Consider the following 18,472-nt stretch of genomic DNA (forward strand, 5'->3'; position numbering starts at 1 on the left):
CCTTGTCTCACCCCGTGCCGCCAGTGAAAAAGTACCAGAGCCACAGATGTGAGGCCAAGGAGAGTTTATTCTGTTCACAGCTCAGCAGGCTGGGAGCAGGTGCCCAGGGCTGCCAGGCTGAGGTCAGGAGTGGGCCTGCACCCTGCCATTCCCACACACAGGGCAAAGGTGGTGCCAGGCCTGTGGCGACAGGGCCTGCATGGGAGGAAGCAGCACCGTGATGGGTGCTGCCAGGCAGGTGGGGGCGACAGGACCAATCTCAGAGCCCTGCCATCTACACATCGGGATCCTGAGGTCAGGCCATGCCATGGGGCTGTGACTGCGCTTGGAGCCCAGAGAGAGTTAGCATCCCCTTCAGGCAGGACCTGTGCCCCAGAGCATGCTGGAAGCCTGACCAATCCATGGTGTCACTCTGACGCCTTGCAGGCGGGGAGCTGGTAGGCATGGCTCCCAGGGAGGGGCAGAGCACATGAAGACTTCCAGTGCAGCGAGTCAAGAGCAGCCCACTCCAGTCAGCCTCCTGCAACCTGGCTGGCCTCCCCTCCTGCCACACAGACCCCCAGCCTGGACTTCAGCTGCTCTCCTCCTGAGCCTGAGAGACAAACCCCAGGTCAGGCCATGTTCAGTGCCACCCTGAGCACTGGGCACCGCTGGCCGGACAAAGCTGGAGATGGTGACGCTGCCATGGGAGAGAGCTGCCCAGGCTGAGACTTGTGCTGGGCCACTCCCACTGGTGTGCCTGGTGCTGCAGTGAGGACAGCGTGCCACTCTCGCAGCCACCGGGCACTGAGCTCAGGGCTGCTCTCCAGCAGAGCCAAAACAGCCACACGAAAGTCAGCACGGAGCCCTGTGCCGCCTGGAAGACAAACCCGTTTGTCTGGGCACAGGCTTTGTTGGGCTGGAGCCTGCTTGGAACCAGCTGGCTCATGGCTGCCGTGCAGCAGCAGCAGACACGCAGTGAGGTGTGGCTGGGGTCCAGGTAAGGAAGGATGGCCAGGTGGGTGGGCAGATCCCAGCAACCCCTGGGGCATGGAGAGCTACTTACCTCAACCCACAGGCTGGAGGGGCCCTGATACCACTTCCTTCGGCAGCTGCTGGTGGGCCAAGACCCAGAGCGTCTCTGTCAAGGGGTAGCGGCAGCGCAGAGTCAGCCTGGTGAGGGACACCTTGGCTTAGCAGGGTGGGTGGGAATGTTGGTTCTCTCATGCAGCAGGGCCAACAGCCACCACAGGCCCCAAGGCATGGTGTTTGTGGGGGAGCAGCTCCACATCCCAGAAGCAGGAGACCTCAGGTGGAAGGGATGGGCCAGGGCAGCCAGCTCTCAGCAGTGCCTTCCCCTCCCTCCAGAGTCCCTGGAGCTCCTGTCGCTGTTGCAGTAGCAGCGGCCAGGACCCTCGAGTCCCTTAGAATTACCACACCCCGGGCAACTGCCCACTTTGTCTCTGCTCTCCCGATGGGCCTGCACTGAAGCCACTTGCCATCAGCCACAGGGACCCCCCTGCTGGCCCAAGAGAGGGCCCTCACCTGTACCACGAGTCCCGGGTGACGATGGGAGAGGTGGCTGGGATCCCCTCAGGCACAAAGGTCACCTCATTCTCATACAGCAGGAAACCACCTTCAAACTGTGCAGGGGAGACCAAGTCAGAGGTCAGAGATGGCAGGGCAGGTTGGGATTCCATGGGCTCCCCGACCTCCAGAAGCTTGGCCCCATCTAGCCCCCTGGAGTCACAGGTTCTGGGGCACTCCCAGATCCATCTGCCTGTCTGTTAAGGGTGCATCTCTCTCACGGGGTGACAAAGCTTGGCCCTGCTAAAACCCAGGGACTGAGGTGAGTGAATCTAGGTATCTGGGCTTGAGGGGCCCCTGCAGCCACATCCCTCTGCACCTGAGATGGCTTGCTTCCCAGATACCTGGCTTCCACCACTATCCGCCAGCAAAGCACCGCAAGCCCTGCCACTGTCCCAGAGGCCCAGCATACGGCCATCACTAAGCAAGAGCCTGCACCAGGTGCACCCTCCTGTCCCAGATGTGCCCCCAGTCACAGACACCAGCTGCTGCCCTCCCACATCCCAGGGGCTCACCCGCCACGTGGTCCCACAGGAGGCCAGAGAGAAGGAGAAGAGGGCACGCAAGGAATCAAAAGCCACTGGCCCACAACTCGGGTCCCTCAGGTGGGTCCGGCGAGGGTCAAGAGCAGGCCGGGTGTCCAGGCTGAGCACTGTGGCCACCATGGTCCTGTTGGGCAGGCACACTGTGCCCATCAAGTGGGGGGAGACAGCGTCTCAATCAGGCCCAGAGTGCACCCCACCCCAACCATCACCCATCATTCCCCCAGCAGCAGCTGCTGGGCAGCTTGAGCTCTCAGAACCCTCTGCTAACCTCTGGCCCCCAAATTGCCTGCATGGCATGATCAGCTCGGGGAGCGGGGGGCTCTCTGCCCTCTGGCCAGTGGGGCACTCCAATACGAGGCTGGGCAGCTGTCCCACATGGGGGAAGAGGAGAGCGAGGACAGGGGATAAGGCTGGGCTCAATGTTCATGGCCACTGACTGTGGAGAAGTTAAGGAATCAGCCTGGGCCCCATTGCAGAAGCCATACCTAAGGGAGGTGGGACACCTGTGCCCCACAGGCCATGGAGCACCCCTTACCAACCCTCCCAGGGACATCCCATGATCCTGGCAGGGGTTGTCACCCAGCACTCACCCAGCAGTTGTCCTGTGGGGAAGGTGCAGACAACAGTGAAGGATGCCAGGACCAAGAAAGTCTTCTTGTCCCGGAAGGAGAAATCCAGACGCGCCGTCAGCCCTTGCAGAGAGATGCTCTGGAGGTGTGATGGCAGACAGTGATCTGTGGATGAGCCCCAGCCCTGGCACAAGGCAGGACCCTTCCCCCAGCAGACCCCAGCATAGCCCAGAGCTTGGAAGAGGTCAGGCCTCACTAGTGTGTGAGCTGGCTCCTGCCCCCATGTGTCCTAAATGCAGCAGTGCAGCGGTCACCCACCCTCACCCCCGACCCTTGCTTGGGAAGAAACAAGACAAGCTGGGAGCATGGGAACTGCATCCGCAGGTTAGCCCAATCCCCAGGGTGCCAGGCCCATTGTGTGGGGCTGGACTAGAGCGAATACAAAGGCAGGTAGATATGTAAGAAAATGACTGCAAAAGAAGGAAGTTATTATCCATTGAAAATTAGGGTGGTCAGCCAGGGGGATTATGGCCATTCAGCATAGCTGATGGGGAGATGTTGAAGTCCATCTAGGGGAAGTTGCCTCTGCAGAGAGACTCAGATGCAGTGAATTTGTATGTTGCATTTTGCCCGTCTTCTGTGGCACAGTGCAGCTGCAAGTGTCACTTCAAACAGCCCCCGTGCCCACAGGGAATTCACTGAGAACATACACATGGGCTGTTTCTACACCTCACTTTTTCTGAAAGTGGCATGCTAATAACTGGCCCAAAATATGCTAATGAGGCACGAATGTAAATTCTCCATGCCTCATTAGCATGAGGTCACATGATTTGGAGTCCGGAAGATGCCCTTCCAGACTCCAAAACAGTGTGTAGATGCGCAGCCCCCCCCGGGGGCCTTCCGGAAGAAAGGCCTCCTTCCGGCGGCTCCTTCTTCCCCAAAGTTTTCAGGAAGAAGGGGCCTCTGGAAGGAGGACTTCCTTCCAGAAGACTGCCTGGGGGGCTGCACTTCTACGTGCTGTTTTGGAGTCATGTGACTTTATGCTAATGAGTTTTGGGGAATTTACATCTGTGCCTCATTAGCATATTTTGGGCCATTTATTAGTATGCCACTTTTGCCTGGGAGACCCCCCAGGCTGTGGGGGGAAACTAAAAAAATATAAATATAAAAATATAATTGGAGACACACATCTCCTAGAACTGGAAGGGACCTTGGGAGGTCATTTAATCCAGTCCCCTGCCCTCTTGGCAGGACCAAGCACCATCCCTGACATCTAGTTGCCCCAATTCCTAAATGGCCTCCTCAAGGATTGAGCTCACAGCCTCAAGTTTAGGAGACTAATGTGCAAACCACTGAGCTATCTGTCCCCCCACTGTAGTGCCATGAGGCCAGAAGGAGATGGTGGCTGCCCAAGGAGACATCTGGCTGCTGGTCACTTCTGGCAGCAGGCAGGGCTCTACTCAGGCTCCCTATCACCCAGCCCTAGAGATGACAAACCAGTGTTCTGCCCTGGCAATGAAGGGTGAGGAATTCCCCACGATGGTGAAGGAGGCACAGCACATCTAGAAAATATGGCTTATGAGTGACAATTTGAAAAATTGGGTTGTTTAGTCTGGAGATGAGAAGGCTAAGGTGGATAAAAGAGCTTTCAAGCACATAAAAGGATGTCAAGAAGGGAAGGGTGATACACTTGTTTTCTTTGCCACTGAGGACAAGACAAGAAGCCATGAGCTTAAATAGCACAAGGGAGGTTAAGGTTGGGTATCAAGAAAAGCTTCCTGTTGGGGAGTGAAGCACTGGAACAAATTAGTTAGAGAGCTTGTGGAATGAATCTCCATCACTGGGGATTTTTAAGAGCAGGGTAGACAAATGCCTGTCAGGAATATACTAGCCTGGCCCTGTCTCCAGGCAGCTGACTTGACTAGATGGCCTCTCAAGGCCCCTTCCAGTCCTAAATTGCTATGGGTCTGTGCTCAGGCACATCAGGGCACCAGAAGAGACGATGACCCAGAAAGTCTCTTTGTTGCTATAGTGAGGCTCTAGAGACCCAGAGGGTATACCAGCTCAGGCAACATGTGATTCGACTTGGGGGTTAATGGATGGCTCTTGTGCCCGTGGAACCACTTTCTCACCCACCCACCCCCAGCTACAAAAGGGATTGAAAACTGTTTCTCAGAACTGACAATCTGGGAAATACCTGGATGAACAAATGTAAATGTTCCTGAAGCAACCTAAGCGCTTTGGTCTTTGGGTTTGGTCTGGGTTCCAGAGGCTTGCCCATTTCCTAACTGCATCTCCCAGGCAGCAAGCTTTGGGGCGAGAAAGTCTGCCCACACTTGCCCAGGGCTCCTGGCCAGGTCCAATGTAGGCCTGCTGGAGCTGGTACATCCAGGCCACAGGAAGTTCAACAACTGGAAAATTTCTCACATAATGAAAGTTCCAAGAAGCTTCTAGCCAAGCCGAATGTGCAATTCTGAGCTCTAGGGGAGTTGGGTTCTGTTTTCACGACGGAGACAGCAGCGTGAAATGAGGAGCTTCGATTTTCCCATCCGCACAGAGAGAGCTTCACCCCAGGGCAGCTGTGTGTGCTGACTGAAACACTCCCATTGGCTGTGAGCAGCGCCTGCGTGCAGAGAGCGTGGCAACATACAGCTGCCTCGGTTCAGAGTGGGCTGCAGGCAGCTGTCCTTCATGCTCCCTCCCATGAGAACTGCAACCCCAACAGAGAATCTTCCCTTCCTCCTGCCCGCCCCACTTACTCCACCTACCTCGTACGCCAGTCCAGGAGCCAGAAGGGGAACAGCCAGGTGGAAATGGTGACCATCGTCTGACACTTGGTAGCTGTTGGGGGCTGCCAGCTGGCTCAGGGGCTGCTCCCCAATGTAGGGTACCCAGAACCGATCCAGGGTCCCATGGGTCAGCACCAGTGCCAGCGCCCCTGCCTCACAGGAGCCCTGGAAGACAGGTGGCACTGCCCACAGGAGAAGGGAGTAAAACATGGATCCAGTCTCATGGAGCAGCCCAGAGCTGAGGGCTCAGCAAGGCCCTGGCTAAGATGTATCATGAGAGGCAGTGTGTAGCTGGGTGGGCATGTCCAGGACAGGGGAAGGCATGACCTCCTCACCTGCCCACTAAGGCCACTCCTGGGTCTTCCTCCACCTCCATATTCACACCAAGGCCAGGCCCTCCTTCCCCGCAACACCCCCAGCCTGTACCCACCCTGATACCCACTGCCCCCACAACACCCCCAGCCTGTACCCACCCTGATAGCCACTGCCCCCGCAGCACCCCCAGCCTGTAGCCACCTTGATACCCACTGCCCACACAATACCCCCAGCCTGTACCCACCCTGATAGCCACTGCCCCAACCACACCACCAGCCTGTACCCACCCTGCTACCCACTGCCCCCACAACACCCCCAGCCTGTACCCACCCTGCTACCCACTGCCCCCGCAGCACCCCCAGCCTGTAGCCACCCTGATAGCCACTGCCCCCGCAGCACCCCCAGCCTGTACCCACCCTGATACCCACTGGCCCCGCAGCACCCCCAGCCTGTACCCACCCTGATACCCACTGCCCCCACAACACCCCCAGCCTGTACCCACCCTGATACCCACTGCCCCCGCAGCACCCCCAGCCTGTACCCACCCTGATACCCACTGCCCCTGCAGCACCCCCAGCCTGTACCCACCCTGATAGCCACTGCCCCTGCAGCACCCCCAGCCTGTACCCACCCTGATAGCCACTGCCCCCGCAGCACCCCCAGCCTGTACCCACCCTGATAGCCACTGCCCCCACAGCACCCCCAGCCTGTACCCACCCTGATACCCACTGCCCCCGCAGCACCCCCAGCCTGTAGCCACCTTGATACCCACTGCCCCCACAACACCCCCAGCCTGTACCCACCCTGATAGCCACTGCCCCAACCACACCACCAGCCTGTACCCACCCTGCTACCCACTGCCCCCACAACACCCCCAGCCTGTAGCCACCTTGATACCCACTGCCCCCACAATACCCCCAGCCTGTACCCACCCTGATAGCCACTGCCCCAACCACACCACCAGCCTGTACCCATCCTGCTACCCACTGCCCCCGCAGCACCCCCAGCCTGTACCCACCCTGCTACCCACTGCCCCCGCAGCACCCCCAGCCTGTACGCCCCCGCTACCCGCTGCCCACAGAGCATTCCATTCCCGCTAGGCCCTGACTCAGCTCACCCACATCTGGGATATCACAGCTGATGATCCCCAGGTGGGTGAAGGTCTCCCTCGTGGGTTCCAACCGCAAGGTGTAGTTGAGGTGCAGGGTGTAGCGCCTGAAGGGGCCATGAAGGTACTGCCAGGACAACAGACTGGGTCAGAGCCAACCCCCTCAGCTCTCCAGCTGCAGGCTACTGCAGCCCCATTGCAGGGGCTGTGGACACCCCCAGGGTATGTCATGCAAGACCAGGGTCTGCTGACTGTCTCCACACCAGCCTTCAGCCCCAAGCCAGCTGCTGCAGGGCAGGGCAGGTCATACAGAGCTCTTGGGGCCTCACAGCCACAGACCCACTCCCTGTGCACAGGAGCCCTCTGCCCTATCTCCCCTATTACCTGCTGCTGCACCAGGGGGTCAGCGAAGGGCACCCGCAGCCCAAAGGCCTTGGTGCCGTTGGGGTTAGGATGCTCATGGGGGTCAAAACCGCGGTCCTGGGCCTCGGAGAGGCTAAGGGGCCATCCACCCACGGAGACAGACACCAGCTCCACGTCAGGCAGGAAGTGCCCCAGGCGCACCTTGAAGTAGCGCTCAGCTGCGATGGTGTCTGGGGGAGGAGACGGGGCACAGCACGTCAGGGTTTTACTGGAGCACTGCAAGTGCAGCTACCCTCCCTGCAGACAGCCAGTCCCCTGCCCCCGCTCTGGGAACCCCATACCAAAGGCCATGAGCTCAGTGGAGCTCAGTGTCCTAACAGCGTGCTGGGAGCCGGTGATTTCTGTACCGTCTGACACCCCATTGGCCCCTGCAGCCTGCTCTGCCATACCCTGGACCAGACTGGAGGGGCGCGGGGACAGGCGGACTGTGGCGGCAGGCTTGTCGCCCACAAAGGGACCTGCAGCAGAAGTGGTGGGTTTTGCTTATGGCCAATTACTTCTGTTAGCCCTTAACATGCCACTGGCCTCCTCGTTTGTGCAAAGACGGCGCTCCTGAATGTGGGGTGGGGGTCTGGTGCAGCATCAGTGGGGCAGCAGGAGACCACAAGCCAAGAGGGGGGCACCGATGGGCACCACGAGGCAGACCCAGCCTGAAGTCTGTCTGGAAGGTGTTCCATGACCCCTGCCCCATCCCCTGCTCAGACCCCAAAGCTGGGTCTGTGCTGAGCAGCACTGGGGGTGGGGGGGCCAGTGGGGGCTTTGGACTTGGGGTCGTTGGAGGAGCTGAAGCCACATGCTCTGCTGGGGGGGTGGGGGGCACCTTTGGTTTAGCTTCCTCAGTTTGGAAGTATCGTTCCCCTGCCCCTCCCCCAACCAGCCTACCACCACCTCCCCGGCCACCTGTGGAAACATGGGACATCCCCTGCCAGGGCAGGGCTACCTGGGCCCTTGCCGATGGAAGAGGCTGGCCAGGGCTATGGAGACCTACGCCAGGAGCTCAGTCCTGGGCTCTTCTGCTGCAGAGATTTGGGCACCCATTGGAAAGGCAGCGACCCCCACCTGAGTGCCAGAGCCAGGGGCTGGCACCTGCTTCCCATGGGGCTTGGGGCACCTGGTGCCTGGGGAGCAGAGACTGCACCTACCATCAATGATCTGGGGCGGCTGCGGGGAGAAGGGGGTGCGGCTGGTCCGGTAACTGCGGTGCCGGGTCCTATCGCTTGCGTCCCCTTGCCATTGCCTGTCCAGCAGCAAGTGGATGCTGTACCTGGTGCCGTAGTGATTGCCCACCAGGGCGCTCTGTGAGGAGGAGGGGAGCTATGATGCCCCTCTGGGGAGACCCTCCCATGGGAGGAGAGAGTTCAGCCAGGGGACAGCCAGGAGCACTCACCCACTAAGCACAGCCCATGAGCGGAGGGGATAGACCAGAGAGGGGCTGTACGTCCCAGTGCACTTGCACTACATGGGGAGCTGGGGTGCTGTGGGGAGAGGCTGGCAGGACCCTGGGCACAGACTGGCAATTACAGGAGTTCCTGGAGCCTGGTCACAGGCTGGAGATCCAGGCCAGGTAGTTGTGACTCCAGGGCTCTGCCCTAGCGGCGGGGGGGCGCTGGGGCCCAATGGGTAAGAGCAGGGCAGGCTGGGAGCCAGGACCCCTGGATTCCCACCCAGCTCTGCCGCTGCCAAGCTGAGGGGCCTGTCCTTTGGCCATCCAGACAGTGAGCTCCTTGCTACAGGGACCTCCTGCCAGATTCAGAACAATCATTGGCCTCAGCAGAGCTCCCCACCTGGCAGAGTGAGCCATCTCTTCCCAGCACCGGCGCACTGACCTGCATCAGCCCCCCAGGGGCGCCAATGGGCACCACAATGAGGATCAGCCTAGTATCTGTCAGCAAGGAGTAGCCATTGCGTGCCACCGTGGCTGCGTCAATCAGGCGACCATCCAGGCCCATCTGGACCCGCTCAGCTTGGTACTGCTCTGGCCAGAGCACCAAGGAGGGCATGATCCGTGCTGTCTGCCAGCTCAAGGTCGTAGCACTGACCTGAGGGGAATCTACAGACAGGGAGCCATGAGTCCTACCTACTGGTCCTCTGAGCTCTGCTCCTTCAGCCCCATCAGTGCCCGCCACTCCTGACCTGCAGCCCCCAGTACCCACCTGGGCTCTAAGCCAGTCAGTGCCCCTCACTCCCAACCCAGAGCCCCTTGTTAGCCCAACCCTGGGCTCCCTCCAGGACTCACTGATGGGGCAGGCCACAGCTGTGTCCACCACGAGGATCATCCAGGCCTGTTTGTAGAACACTGTTGCCCTGGCCACTTCCATCTCCAGCCCCTCTGCCTGTGGAGAGTGGGTCAGTGAAGGGGCACTGGGGAGGGGGGCTGCCCTGAGGGCTCAGTCAAGGTCCCCCCCACATTCCACCAACAGCCAGCCCAGGGCAGGGAGTCTGACCACTGGTGTAAATGGGCTTGAGCAGCCCTGGCAGTAGCCCAGAGGAACCCATGCATGGGCTGGTGCTAAGTCAGCTTCCAGCTGCTCCTTCTGCCCCACCAGGAGCTGGGCATGAGCACACGTGCAGCCAAGCGGGCATGAGTGCCGTCAAGGGCCAGGCTCCTGGAGCCTCCCGATAGCAGCAGTGTCTTCTGAACCCCCAGTGCTCCCATCCCCCACTGTGCACCCAGGACCCCCCAGATCCCAGCTCCCTCCCACCCCCCTGGATCCCCATGCCCCCAGCCCCCACTGTGCACCCAGCTGCCTCCCACCCCTGATGACCCCATTGCCCCCACCATCCACACTGTGCACCCAGCTCTCTCCCATCCCTGGACCCCCAGTGCCTCCCCCCATCCTCCACTGTGAACCCAGCTCCCTCCCGTTCTCCTGGCCCCCAGCCCCTCACTGTGGCTCTCTCGCTCTGGGCGGTGCTGTACGGTGCCCGGAAGAGGACACGGGTGGCCGTGGTGTTGACCCCATAGCCCAGGCTGTGGGCCTGCGTGGCTGGCATGCTGAGCAGGGAGCCATTCTGGAAATGGAAGACAACCTGCCACACCTGGTTCAGTGTCCCCTGGGCCTGCGAGGGGAGAGACATCGTGCTAAGTCTGCTGAGATGCTGGGGCAGGAGCAGGTCCGCCCAGGGCCCAGTGCTGCCAGGCCACCCCTCCACAGACTCCATGCAGCAGAGCTCGTGGCTCTGCACAGGGCTATGGGCATCAGGTCCGAGGCCTGGCTCAGCTCAGCCACCCTGGCATGTGTTCGGGGCAATCTGACCTGACACACTGGCTGCGCAGCCAGCCTGTGCCTGGGGCACGTCCAGGGCCAGTCCTGTGCTCGCTGCGGCTCAGAGAGCGGGTGTGCCAGGGACAAAGCGCTGCTACAGAGGTGCAGGCCAAGCTCCGTGTACTGTCTGTGGTGGAAGACGGACCCAGTGATAGTGGTCCACTGATACTACAGCTGTCCCGAGCACACTCACCACTGGCCAGGCCGCGACCCAGTCCTCGTTCAGAGCCTCGCTAGCAATGCCAGGCACAGCCCGCCGCACCAACACCTGCAACAGCACCGGACAGCTCAAGCTGGGGAAGAAGCATGCTAGAGGTTTCCTCTGGTGACCCAGCAGGTGTGGGGCTGCCCCAGGAGCCCCCCAAGACACAAGTTCTTCCCCCTCCAGTCCTGCTGTGCCACCCCCCCCTCACCTCCATGTAGTTCTCCTCACAGACAATCTCCCGGGGGCTCCACGGGGCTCCCAAGGGACAGCAGATGGTCACATCATAGGGGACGTTGGGCCCTGGAGCACCTGTCATCACCACCTGCAGCTGCAGGCTGAATTCCTGGTCCAGCTGGGTCCCCAAGCAAGAGACAGCAGAGGTTAGGCCCTCTCCCCGCAGGCGATGGCAGCAGACACCTGGCCCCTGGGGTCACAGCCCAGGCAGGGAAATGGGTCTAGGGGTAACAGGTGCGGAGGGCTAGGAGTCAGGACCCATCCCTTTCAGGACGTGGCAGAGGCCCATGATCACACCCAGCTCCTGGCAGGAAGGACTGGGCGCCCGGCACTCACGCTGTTGTGGACAGAACAAGCCAGGAAGGAGACGCGGATCTGGGGGTTCCCACGGAGGTCAGTGCCTGCCGTGAATCCACACTGCGAAGCCAGCTGCCCTGTCACCTCGATGTACTGCCCCGACTCAGCTGCCGGGAGAAACCAGCTGGAGCCCCACTGGACTCGCCCCACCTGGCACCTGGAGTACAAGCACCTCCGCAGCGTCCCACCAAGCTACACCTCACCCCATGCACCCACCCCTGGCTTCCCACACACCCAGCCTCTGCCCCAAGGAGCCACGCAGGGCTCCGTGTCCACAGAGCCAGCCCCCCAGGGCCCCTGCACTCATTGTAGATCCCATAGCGCCAGTGGCTCTGCCCCACAAATGCCTTGTCCAGCCAAACCCAGAAGAAATGGCCCCGGCACTCAGTGTGTGCAGCTCCTGGAGGGATGAGCAGTGTTATGGGGCAGCACCAAGCCACAACAACCCACCTCAGCACCGTGCCTGGTGCGGGGACTCCTCCCCTATCAGGGCCACAGGCTGGCGGGGTCACCCCACCCTGCCAGGCCCAGCTATCCTTTGCCCCTCTGTCAGTCACAGCAGCCCTAAGCCAGCCCTGCACCCTGCCAGGGCTTGTTCATTCCAGGCTCCCCTCAGCCCTGGGAGCCCCCTGCAGCAACAGGCGCCATGCCAGGCCCCCAGCAGACTCACCCTCAGGGAAGGGCACGGAGCCGCCATGCCAACACACCACCACGCAGAGCAGGCCCAGCCTGAGAAGAGGAATGGGGCAGAGTCAGCACAATACAGGGGTGCCCCTGCCACCTCTCTTCTGGGGGGCTGGTGGGTGAATACTGCGGCCCGGGAGGCTGTGGCAGAAAGGAGCCCCTCCATATATCATCATCTCCCTCCACTCCTTCAGACATGTGCCCTGCAGATCCCCCATCTCACAGACCTGCTCCCTGCAGAGCCCCCATGGGCACAGATGGACTTGGCACCCCAGGGAGCACCCACCATGCACTGGGGCCTGAGGGTTAGGTGCTTTGGGCCCAGCGCGCTGGGAGGGTGCCAGGCTGGATGTTGCAGACAGACCAAGGGATGTGCCCCGGGACAGTCGTTATGAAACCCCCCTCCCTGAGACCAGCACCCACACACACAGCACAGCACAGCACAGCACAGCACAGCACAGCACCAGCCTCCTGTGCTAGGCCTTGGCCAATCCCCACCACGCACTGCTGTGCTGCCCCCCCGCCTGGCCCTCCCCAATCCCAGCCACGCACTGCTGCGCTGCCCCCACCCCTCCCTGGCCCTCCCCAATCCCAGCCATGCACTGCTGTGCTCCCTCCATCCCTCCCTGCCCCTCACCAATCCCAGCCACGCACTGCTGCGCTGCCCCCACCCCTCCCTGGCCCTCCCCAATCCCAGCCATGCACTGCTGTGCTCCCTCCATCCCTCCCTGGCCCTCACCAATCCCAGCCACGCACTGCTGCGCTGCCCCCACCCCTCCCCAATCCCAGCCATGCACTGCTGTGCTGCCTCCACCCCTCCCCAATCCCAGCCATGCACTGCTGTGCTGCCTCCACCCCTCCCCAATCCCAGCCATGCACTGCTGTGCTGCCCCCCCGCCTGGCCCTCACCAATCCCAGCCACGCACTGCTGCGCTGCCCCCACCCCTCCCCAATCCCAGCCACGCACTGCTGCGCTGCCCCCACCCCTCCCTGGCCCTCCCCAATCCCAGCCACGCACTGCTGTGCTCCCTCCACCCCTCCCCAATCCCAGCCATGCACTGCTGTGCTCCCTCCACCCCTCCCCAATCCCAGCCATGCACTGCTGCGCTGCCCCCACCCCTCCCTGGCCCTCCCCAATCCCAGCCATGCACTGCTGTGCTCCCTCCATCCCTCCCTGCCCCTCACCAATCCCAGCCACGCACTGCTGCGCTGCCCCCACCCCTCCCTGGCCCTCACCAATCCCAGCCACGCACTGCTGTGCTCCCTCCATCCCTCCCCAATCCCAGCCATGCACTGCTGTGCTCCCTCCATCCCTCCCTGCCCCTCACCAATCCCAGCCACGCACTGCTGTGCTGCCCCCACCCCTCCCTGGCCCTCACCAATCCCAGCCATGCACTGCTGTGCTGCCTCCACCCCTCCCCAATCCCAGCCATGCACTGCTGTGCTCCCTCCATCCCTCCCTGGCCCTCACCAATCCCAGCCACGCACTACTGTGCTCCCTCCACCCCTCCCCAATCCCAGCCATGCACTGCTGTGCTCCCTCCACCCCTCCCCAATCCCAGCCATGCACTGCTGTGCTCCCTCCACCCCTCCCTGGCCCTCACCAATCCCAGCCACGCACTACTGTGCTCCCTCCACCCCTCCCCAATCCCAGCCACGCACTGCTGTGCTCCCTCCACCCCTCCCCAATCCCAGCCATGCACTGCTGTGCTCCCTCCACCCCTCCCCAATCCCAGCCATGCACTGCTGTGCTCCCTCCATCCCTCCCTGGCCCTCACCAATCCCAGCCACGCACTGCTGCGCTGCCCCCACCCCTCCCTGGCCCTCACCAATCCCAGCCATGCACTGCTGTGCTCCCTCCATCCCTCCCTGGCCCTCCCCAATCCCAGCCACGCACTGCTGTGCTCCCTCCACCCCTCCCCAATCCCAGCCATGCACTGCTGTGCTCCCTCCACCCCTCCCCAATCCCAGCCATGCACTGCTGTGCTCCCTCCATCCCTCCCTGGCCCTCACCAATCCCAGCCACGCACTACTGTGCTCCCTCCACCCCTCCCCAATCCCAGCCACGCACTGCTGTGCTCCCTCCACCCCTCCCCAATCCCAGCCATGCACTGCTGTGCTCCCTCCACCCCTCCCCAATCCCAGCCATGCACTGCTGTGCTCCCTCCATCCCTCCCTGGCCCTCACCAATCCCAGCCACGCACTGCTGCGCTGCCCCCACCCCTCCCTGGCCCTCACCAATCCCAGCCACGCACTGCTGTGCTCCCTCCACCCCTCCCCAATCCCAGCCATGCACTGCTGTGCTCCCTCCATCCCTCCCTGGCCCTCACCAATCCCAGCCACGCACTGCTGTGCTGCCCCCACCCCTCCCTGGCCCTCACCAATCCCAGCCACGCACTGCTGTGCTGCCTCCACCCCTCCCCAATCCCAGTCACGCACTGCTGTGCTCCCTCCACCCCTCCCCAATCCCAGCCACGCACTGCTGTGCTCCCTCCACCCCTCCCCAATCCCAGCCACGCACTGCTGCGCTGCCCCCACCCCTCCCCAATCCCAGCCATGCACTGCTGTGCTGCCCCCACCCCTCCCTGGCCCTCACCAATCCCAGCCACGCACTGCTGTGCTCCCTCCACCCCTCCCTGGCCCTCACCAATCCCAGCCACGCACTGCTGTGCTGCCCCCACCCCTCCCCAATCCCAGCCATGCACTGCTGTGCTGCCCCCACCCCTCCCTGGCCCTCACCAATCCCAGCCACGCACTGCTGTGCTGCCTCCACCCCTCCCCAATCTCAGCCACGCACTGCTGTGCTCCCTCCACCCCTCCCTGGCCCTCACCAATCCCAGCCACGCACTGCTGTGCTGCCTCCACCCCTCCCCAATCCCAGCCACGCACTGCTGCGCTGCCTCCACCCCTCCCCAATCCCAGCCATGCACTGCTGTGCTGCCCCCCGCCTGGCCCTCACCAATCCCAGCCACGCACTGCTGTGCTGCCTCCACCCCTCCCCAATCCCAGCCATGCACTGCTGTGCTCCCTCCACCCCTCCCCAATCCCAGCCACGCACTGCTGTGCTCCCTCCACCCCTCCCCAATCCCAGCCATGCACTGCTGTGCTCCCTCCACCCCTCCCCAATCCCAGCCATGCACTGCTGTGCTCCCTCCACCCCTCCCCAATCCCAGCCATGCACTGCTGTGCTGCCCCCCGCCTGGCCCTCACCAATCCCAGCCACGCACTGCTGTGCTGCCTCCACCCCTCCCTGGCCCTCCCCAATCCCAGCCATGCACTGCTGCGCTGCCCCCACCCCTCCCTGGCCCTCCCCAATCCCAGCCACGCACTGCTGCGCTGCCCCCACCCCTCCCTGGCCCTCCCCAATCCCAGCCATGCACTGCTGTGCTGCCTCCACTCCTCCCTGGCCCTCACCAATCCCAGCCATGCACTGCTGTGCTGCCCCCCGCCTGGCCCTCACCAATCCCAGCCATGCACTGCTGTGCTGCCTCCACCCCTCCCCAATCCCAGTCACGCACTGCTGTGCTGCCTCCACCCCTCCCCAATCCCAGCCATGCACTGCTGTGCTGCCTCCACCCCTCCCCAATCCCAGCCATGCACTGCTGTGCTCCCTCCACCCCTCCCCAATCCCAGCCACGCACTGCTGTGCTCCCTCCACCCCTCCCCAATCCCAGCCATGCACTGCTGTGCTGCCTCCACCCCTCCCCAATCCCAGCCATGCACTGCTGCGCTGCCCCCACCCCTCCCTGGCCCTCCCCAATCCCAGCCATGCACTGTTGTGCTGCCTCCACCCCTCCCCAATCCCAGCCACGCACTGCTGCGCTGCCCCCACCCCTCCCTGGCCCTCCCCAATCCCAGCCATGCACTGCTGTGCTGCCTCCACCCCTCCCTGGCCCTCACCAATCCCAGCCATGCACTGCTGTGCTGCCCCCCGCCTGGCCCTCACCAATCCCAGCCATGCACTGCTGCGCTGCCCCCCAAACACTGACCAATCCCATCTTTGTCCTGCCACCCTGTGCTGGGCGCTGCACAATTCCTGTTACAGCAGCTAAGACCTCAGCACCGCACTCCCCTCTCCCAAGAGCCCTTCTGTCCCGGGCTGGAGGAGCAGTGTGGGGCCTATGACACATGATGAACCAACCATTCTTCCCACACTGAGGGGACAACAGCACCGACACCCGCCCCCCCCCCCCGCCCCCCCCCCCCCCCTGCCCCTCAGGTGCGGCTGCACTCCCTCCATGCCCGGCTCCTTGTGCCGAGACATGAGCTGTTCTGCAGCAGCGCTGTCCCCTTTGGCTGGGAGCCACGAGACACCCACAACACCCAAACCCCAACAGGAGCAACGGGCCCTTGGCACGGTGGAAACCCAGCATCACCCATGCTGGAGACAGCGGTCAGGCTGCTGACCCACTTGCTACTCCCTCACAGCCCAGAGCTGGGGCGGGGGGGGTCAGCTTCCTCACAGCTACTGCTCCCCTCACAGCCCAGAGCTGGGGGTCCCAGCCTCCTCACAGCTACTGCTCCCCTCACAGCCCAGAGCTGGGGGTCCCAGCCTCCTCACAGCTACTGCTCCCCTCACTGCCCAGAGCTGGGGGTCCCAGCCTCCTCACAGCTACTGCTCCCCTCACAGCCCAGAGCTGGGGGTCCCAGCCTCCTCACAGCTACTGCTCCCCTCACAGCCCAGAGCTGGGGGTCCCAGCCTCCTCACAGCTACTGCTCCCCTCACTGCCCAGAGCTGGGGGTCCCAGCCTCCTCACAGCTACTGCTCCCCTCACAGCCCAGAGCTGGGGGTCCCAGCCTCCTCACAGCTACTGCTCCCCTCACAGCCCAGAGCTGGGGGTCCCAGCCTCCTCACAGCTACTGCTCCCCTCACTGCCCAGAGCTGGGGGTCCCAGCCTCCTCACAGCTACTGCTCCCCTCACTGCCCAGAGCTGGGGGTCCCAGCCTCCTCACAGCTACTGCTCCCCTCACTGCCCAGAGCTGGGGGTCCCAGCCTCCTCACAGCTACTGCTCCCCTCACAGCCCAGAGCTGGGGGTCCCAGCCTCCTCATAGCTACTGCTCCCCTCACAGCCCAGAGCTGGGGGTCCCAGCCTCCTCACAGCTACTGCTCCCCTCACTGCCCAGAGCTGGGGGTCCCAGCCTCCTCACAGCTACTGCTCCCCTCACAGCCCAGAGCTGGGGGTCCCAGCCTCCTCACAGCTACTGCTCCCCTCACAGCCCAGAGCTGGGGGTCCCAGCCTCCTCACAGCTACTGCTCCCCTCACAGCCCAGAGCTGGGGGTCCCAGCCTCCTCACAGCTACTGCTCCCCTCACAGCCCAGAGCTGGGGGTCCCAGCCTCCTCACAGCTACTGCTCCCCTCACAGCCCAGAGCTGGGGGTCCCAGCCTCCTCACAGCTACTGCTCCCCTCACTGCCCAGAGCTGGGGGGGGGGGGGGGGCAGCTTCCTCACAGCTACTGCTCCCCTCACAGCCCAGAGCTGGGGGTCCCAGCCTCCTCACAGCTACTGCTCCCCTCACTGCCCAGAGCTGGGGGGGGGGGGGGCAGCTTCCTCACAGCTACTGCTCCCCTCACAAGCCAGAGATGGGCAGCCAGCTTCCTCCAGACCCAACAGGCCTGAGGTGGGGGGCAACCCACTGGCAGCTACTGCTCCACTGAAACACCCAGCGACTGGGGACCCAGATCCTGCTTACAGCTGCTACCCGCCCCCGGACAGCCATAGATGGGCCGGGGGCGGGGGGGGGGGGTCCGCTTAGCGCCGACCCACACTTTATCTCCAGCCCCACAGCTATACTGCCAGCTGTGGTGTGCTGCTCCAGCCCTGTGCGCCCACACCTGGGTCCCCCACTCACCACGGCAGGAGCATCGTGGCAGGGCCAGCTCCGTGCCCTGCTGCACAGCACTGGATGGACTCAGGGCGGCAGGCACTGCTGCGGTCGGGGAGTGCAGCCCACACCTGGTCCCTGGCAGCTGATGTGCTGGGCTGGGTGGGGCCTGGCTAGGAATGGGGTGAGAGTGCAGCTTTGTGGCCTTGCAGAAGAGATAAGGCAGCAGCGGAGCGGCCTTGGGGTGCGGACGGGGAACCCCCAGGGTCTGAGCCCCCTGAGAGGAAGGGAGACAGGGAGGCAGTGCACCTAGGAGTCAATGCTAGTTGTGCCCTTTCCCTGCTGCTCTGGCCGGGAGTCCTGTGCTGTGGTGCGTTGGGGAGAACCCCTGGAATCGTCCTGCTGCACTCCCAGCCCTCCCCTCCTGCCCTGGGGCTCTCTGTGCAGTGCCCATCCCAGGGCGTGGGAGGTGACAGGTTCTGTGCCCAGCTGGTGTGGTGGGCACGGCTGGGCATCACTGCCAGGGCCCAGGCGGTCTGATGGGCTCTGCAGCACCCACTGTCATGGGGCCCAGGCCTGGCTGAGGT

At 63.0% G+C, this 18,472-nt stretch overlaps 1 protein-coding gene across 1 annotated transcript; it reads right to left on the bottom strand.

The window, feature by feature from the left end:
- Window positions 1-1,046: 1,046 nt before the first annotated feature.
- LOC142022395 (uncharacterized) lies at window positions 1,047-17,926 on the bottom strand. Its single transcript, XM_075012168.1, has 15 exons — window positions 17,913-17,926; window positions 12,048-12,106; window positions 11,357-11,484; window positions 10,995-11,138; window positions 10,775-10,849; window positions 10,205-10,375; window positions 9,552-9,648; window positions 9,142-9,290; window positions 7,277-7,372; window positions 6,902-7,019; window positions 5,449-5,714; window positions 2,702-2,819; window positions 2,082-2,251; window positions 1,525-1,622; window positions 1,047-1,152 (listed from the first exon to the last, which is right to left on the bottom strand). The coding sequence occupies exons 1-15, from the start codon at window positions 17,924-17,926 to the stop codon at window positions 1,047-1,049; spliced, it is 1,809 nt and encodes a 602-aa protein (XP_074868269.1).
- Window positions 17,927-18,472: the final 546 nt, after the last annotated feature.

Source organism: Carettochelys insculpta, chromosome 17, assembly GCF_033958435.1.
Source record: "Carettochelys insculpta isolate YL-2023 chromosome 17, ASM3395843v1, whole genome shotgun sequence".
In the NCBI taxonomy this organism is placed as follows: Eukaryota; Metazoa; Chordata; order Testudines; family Carettochelyidae; genus Carettochelys; species Carettochelys insculpta.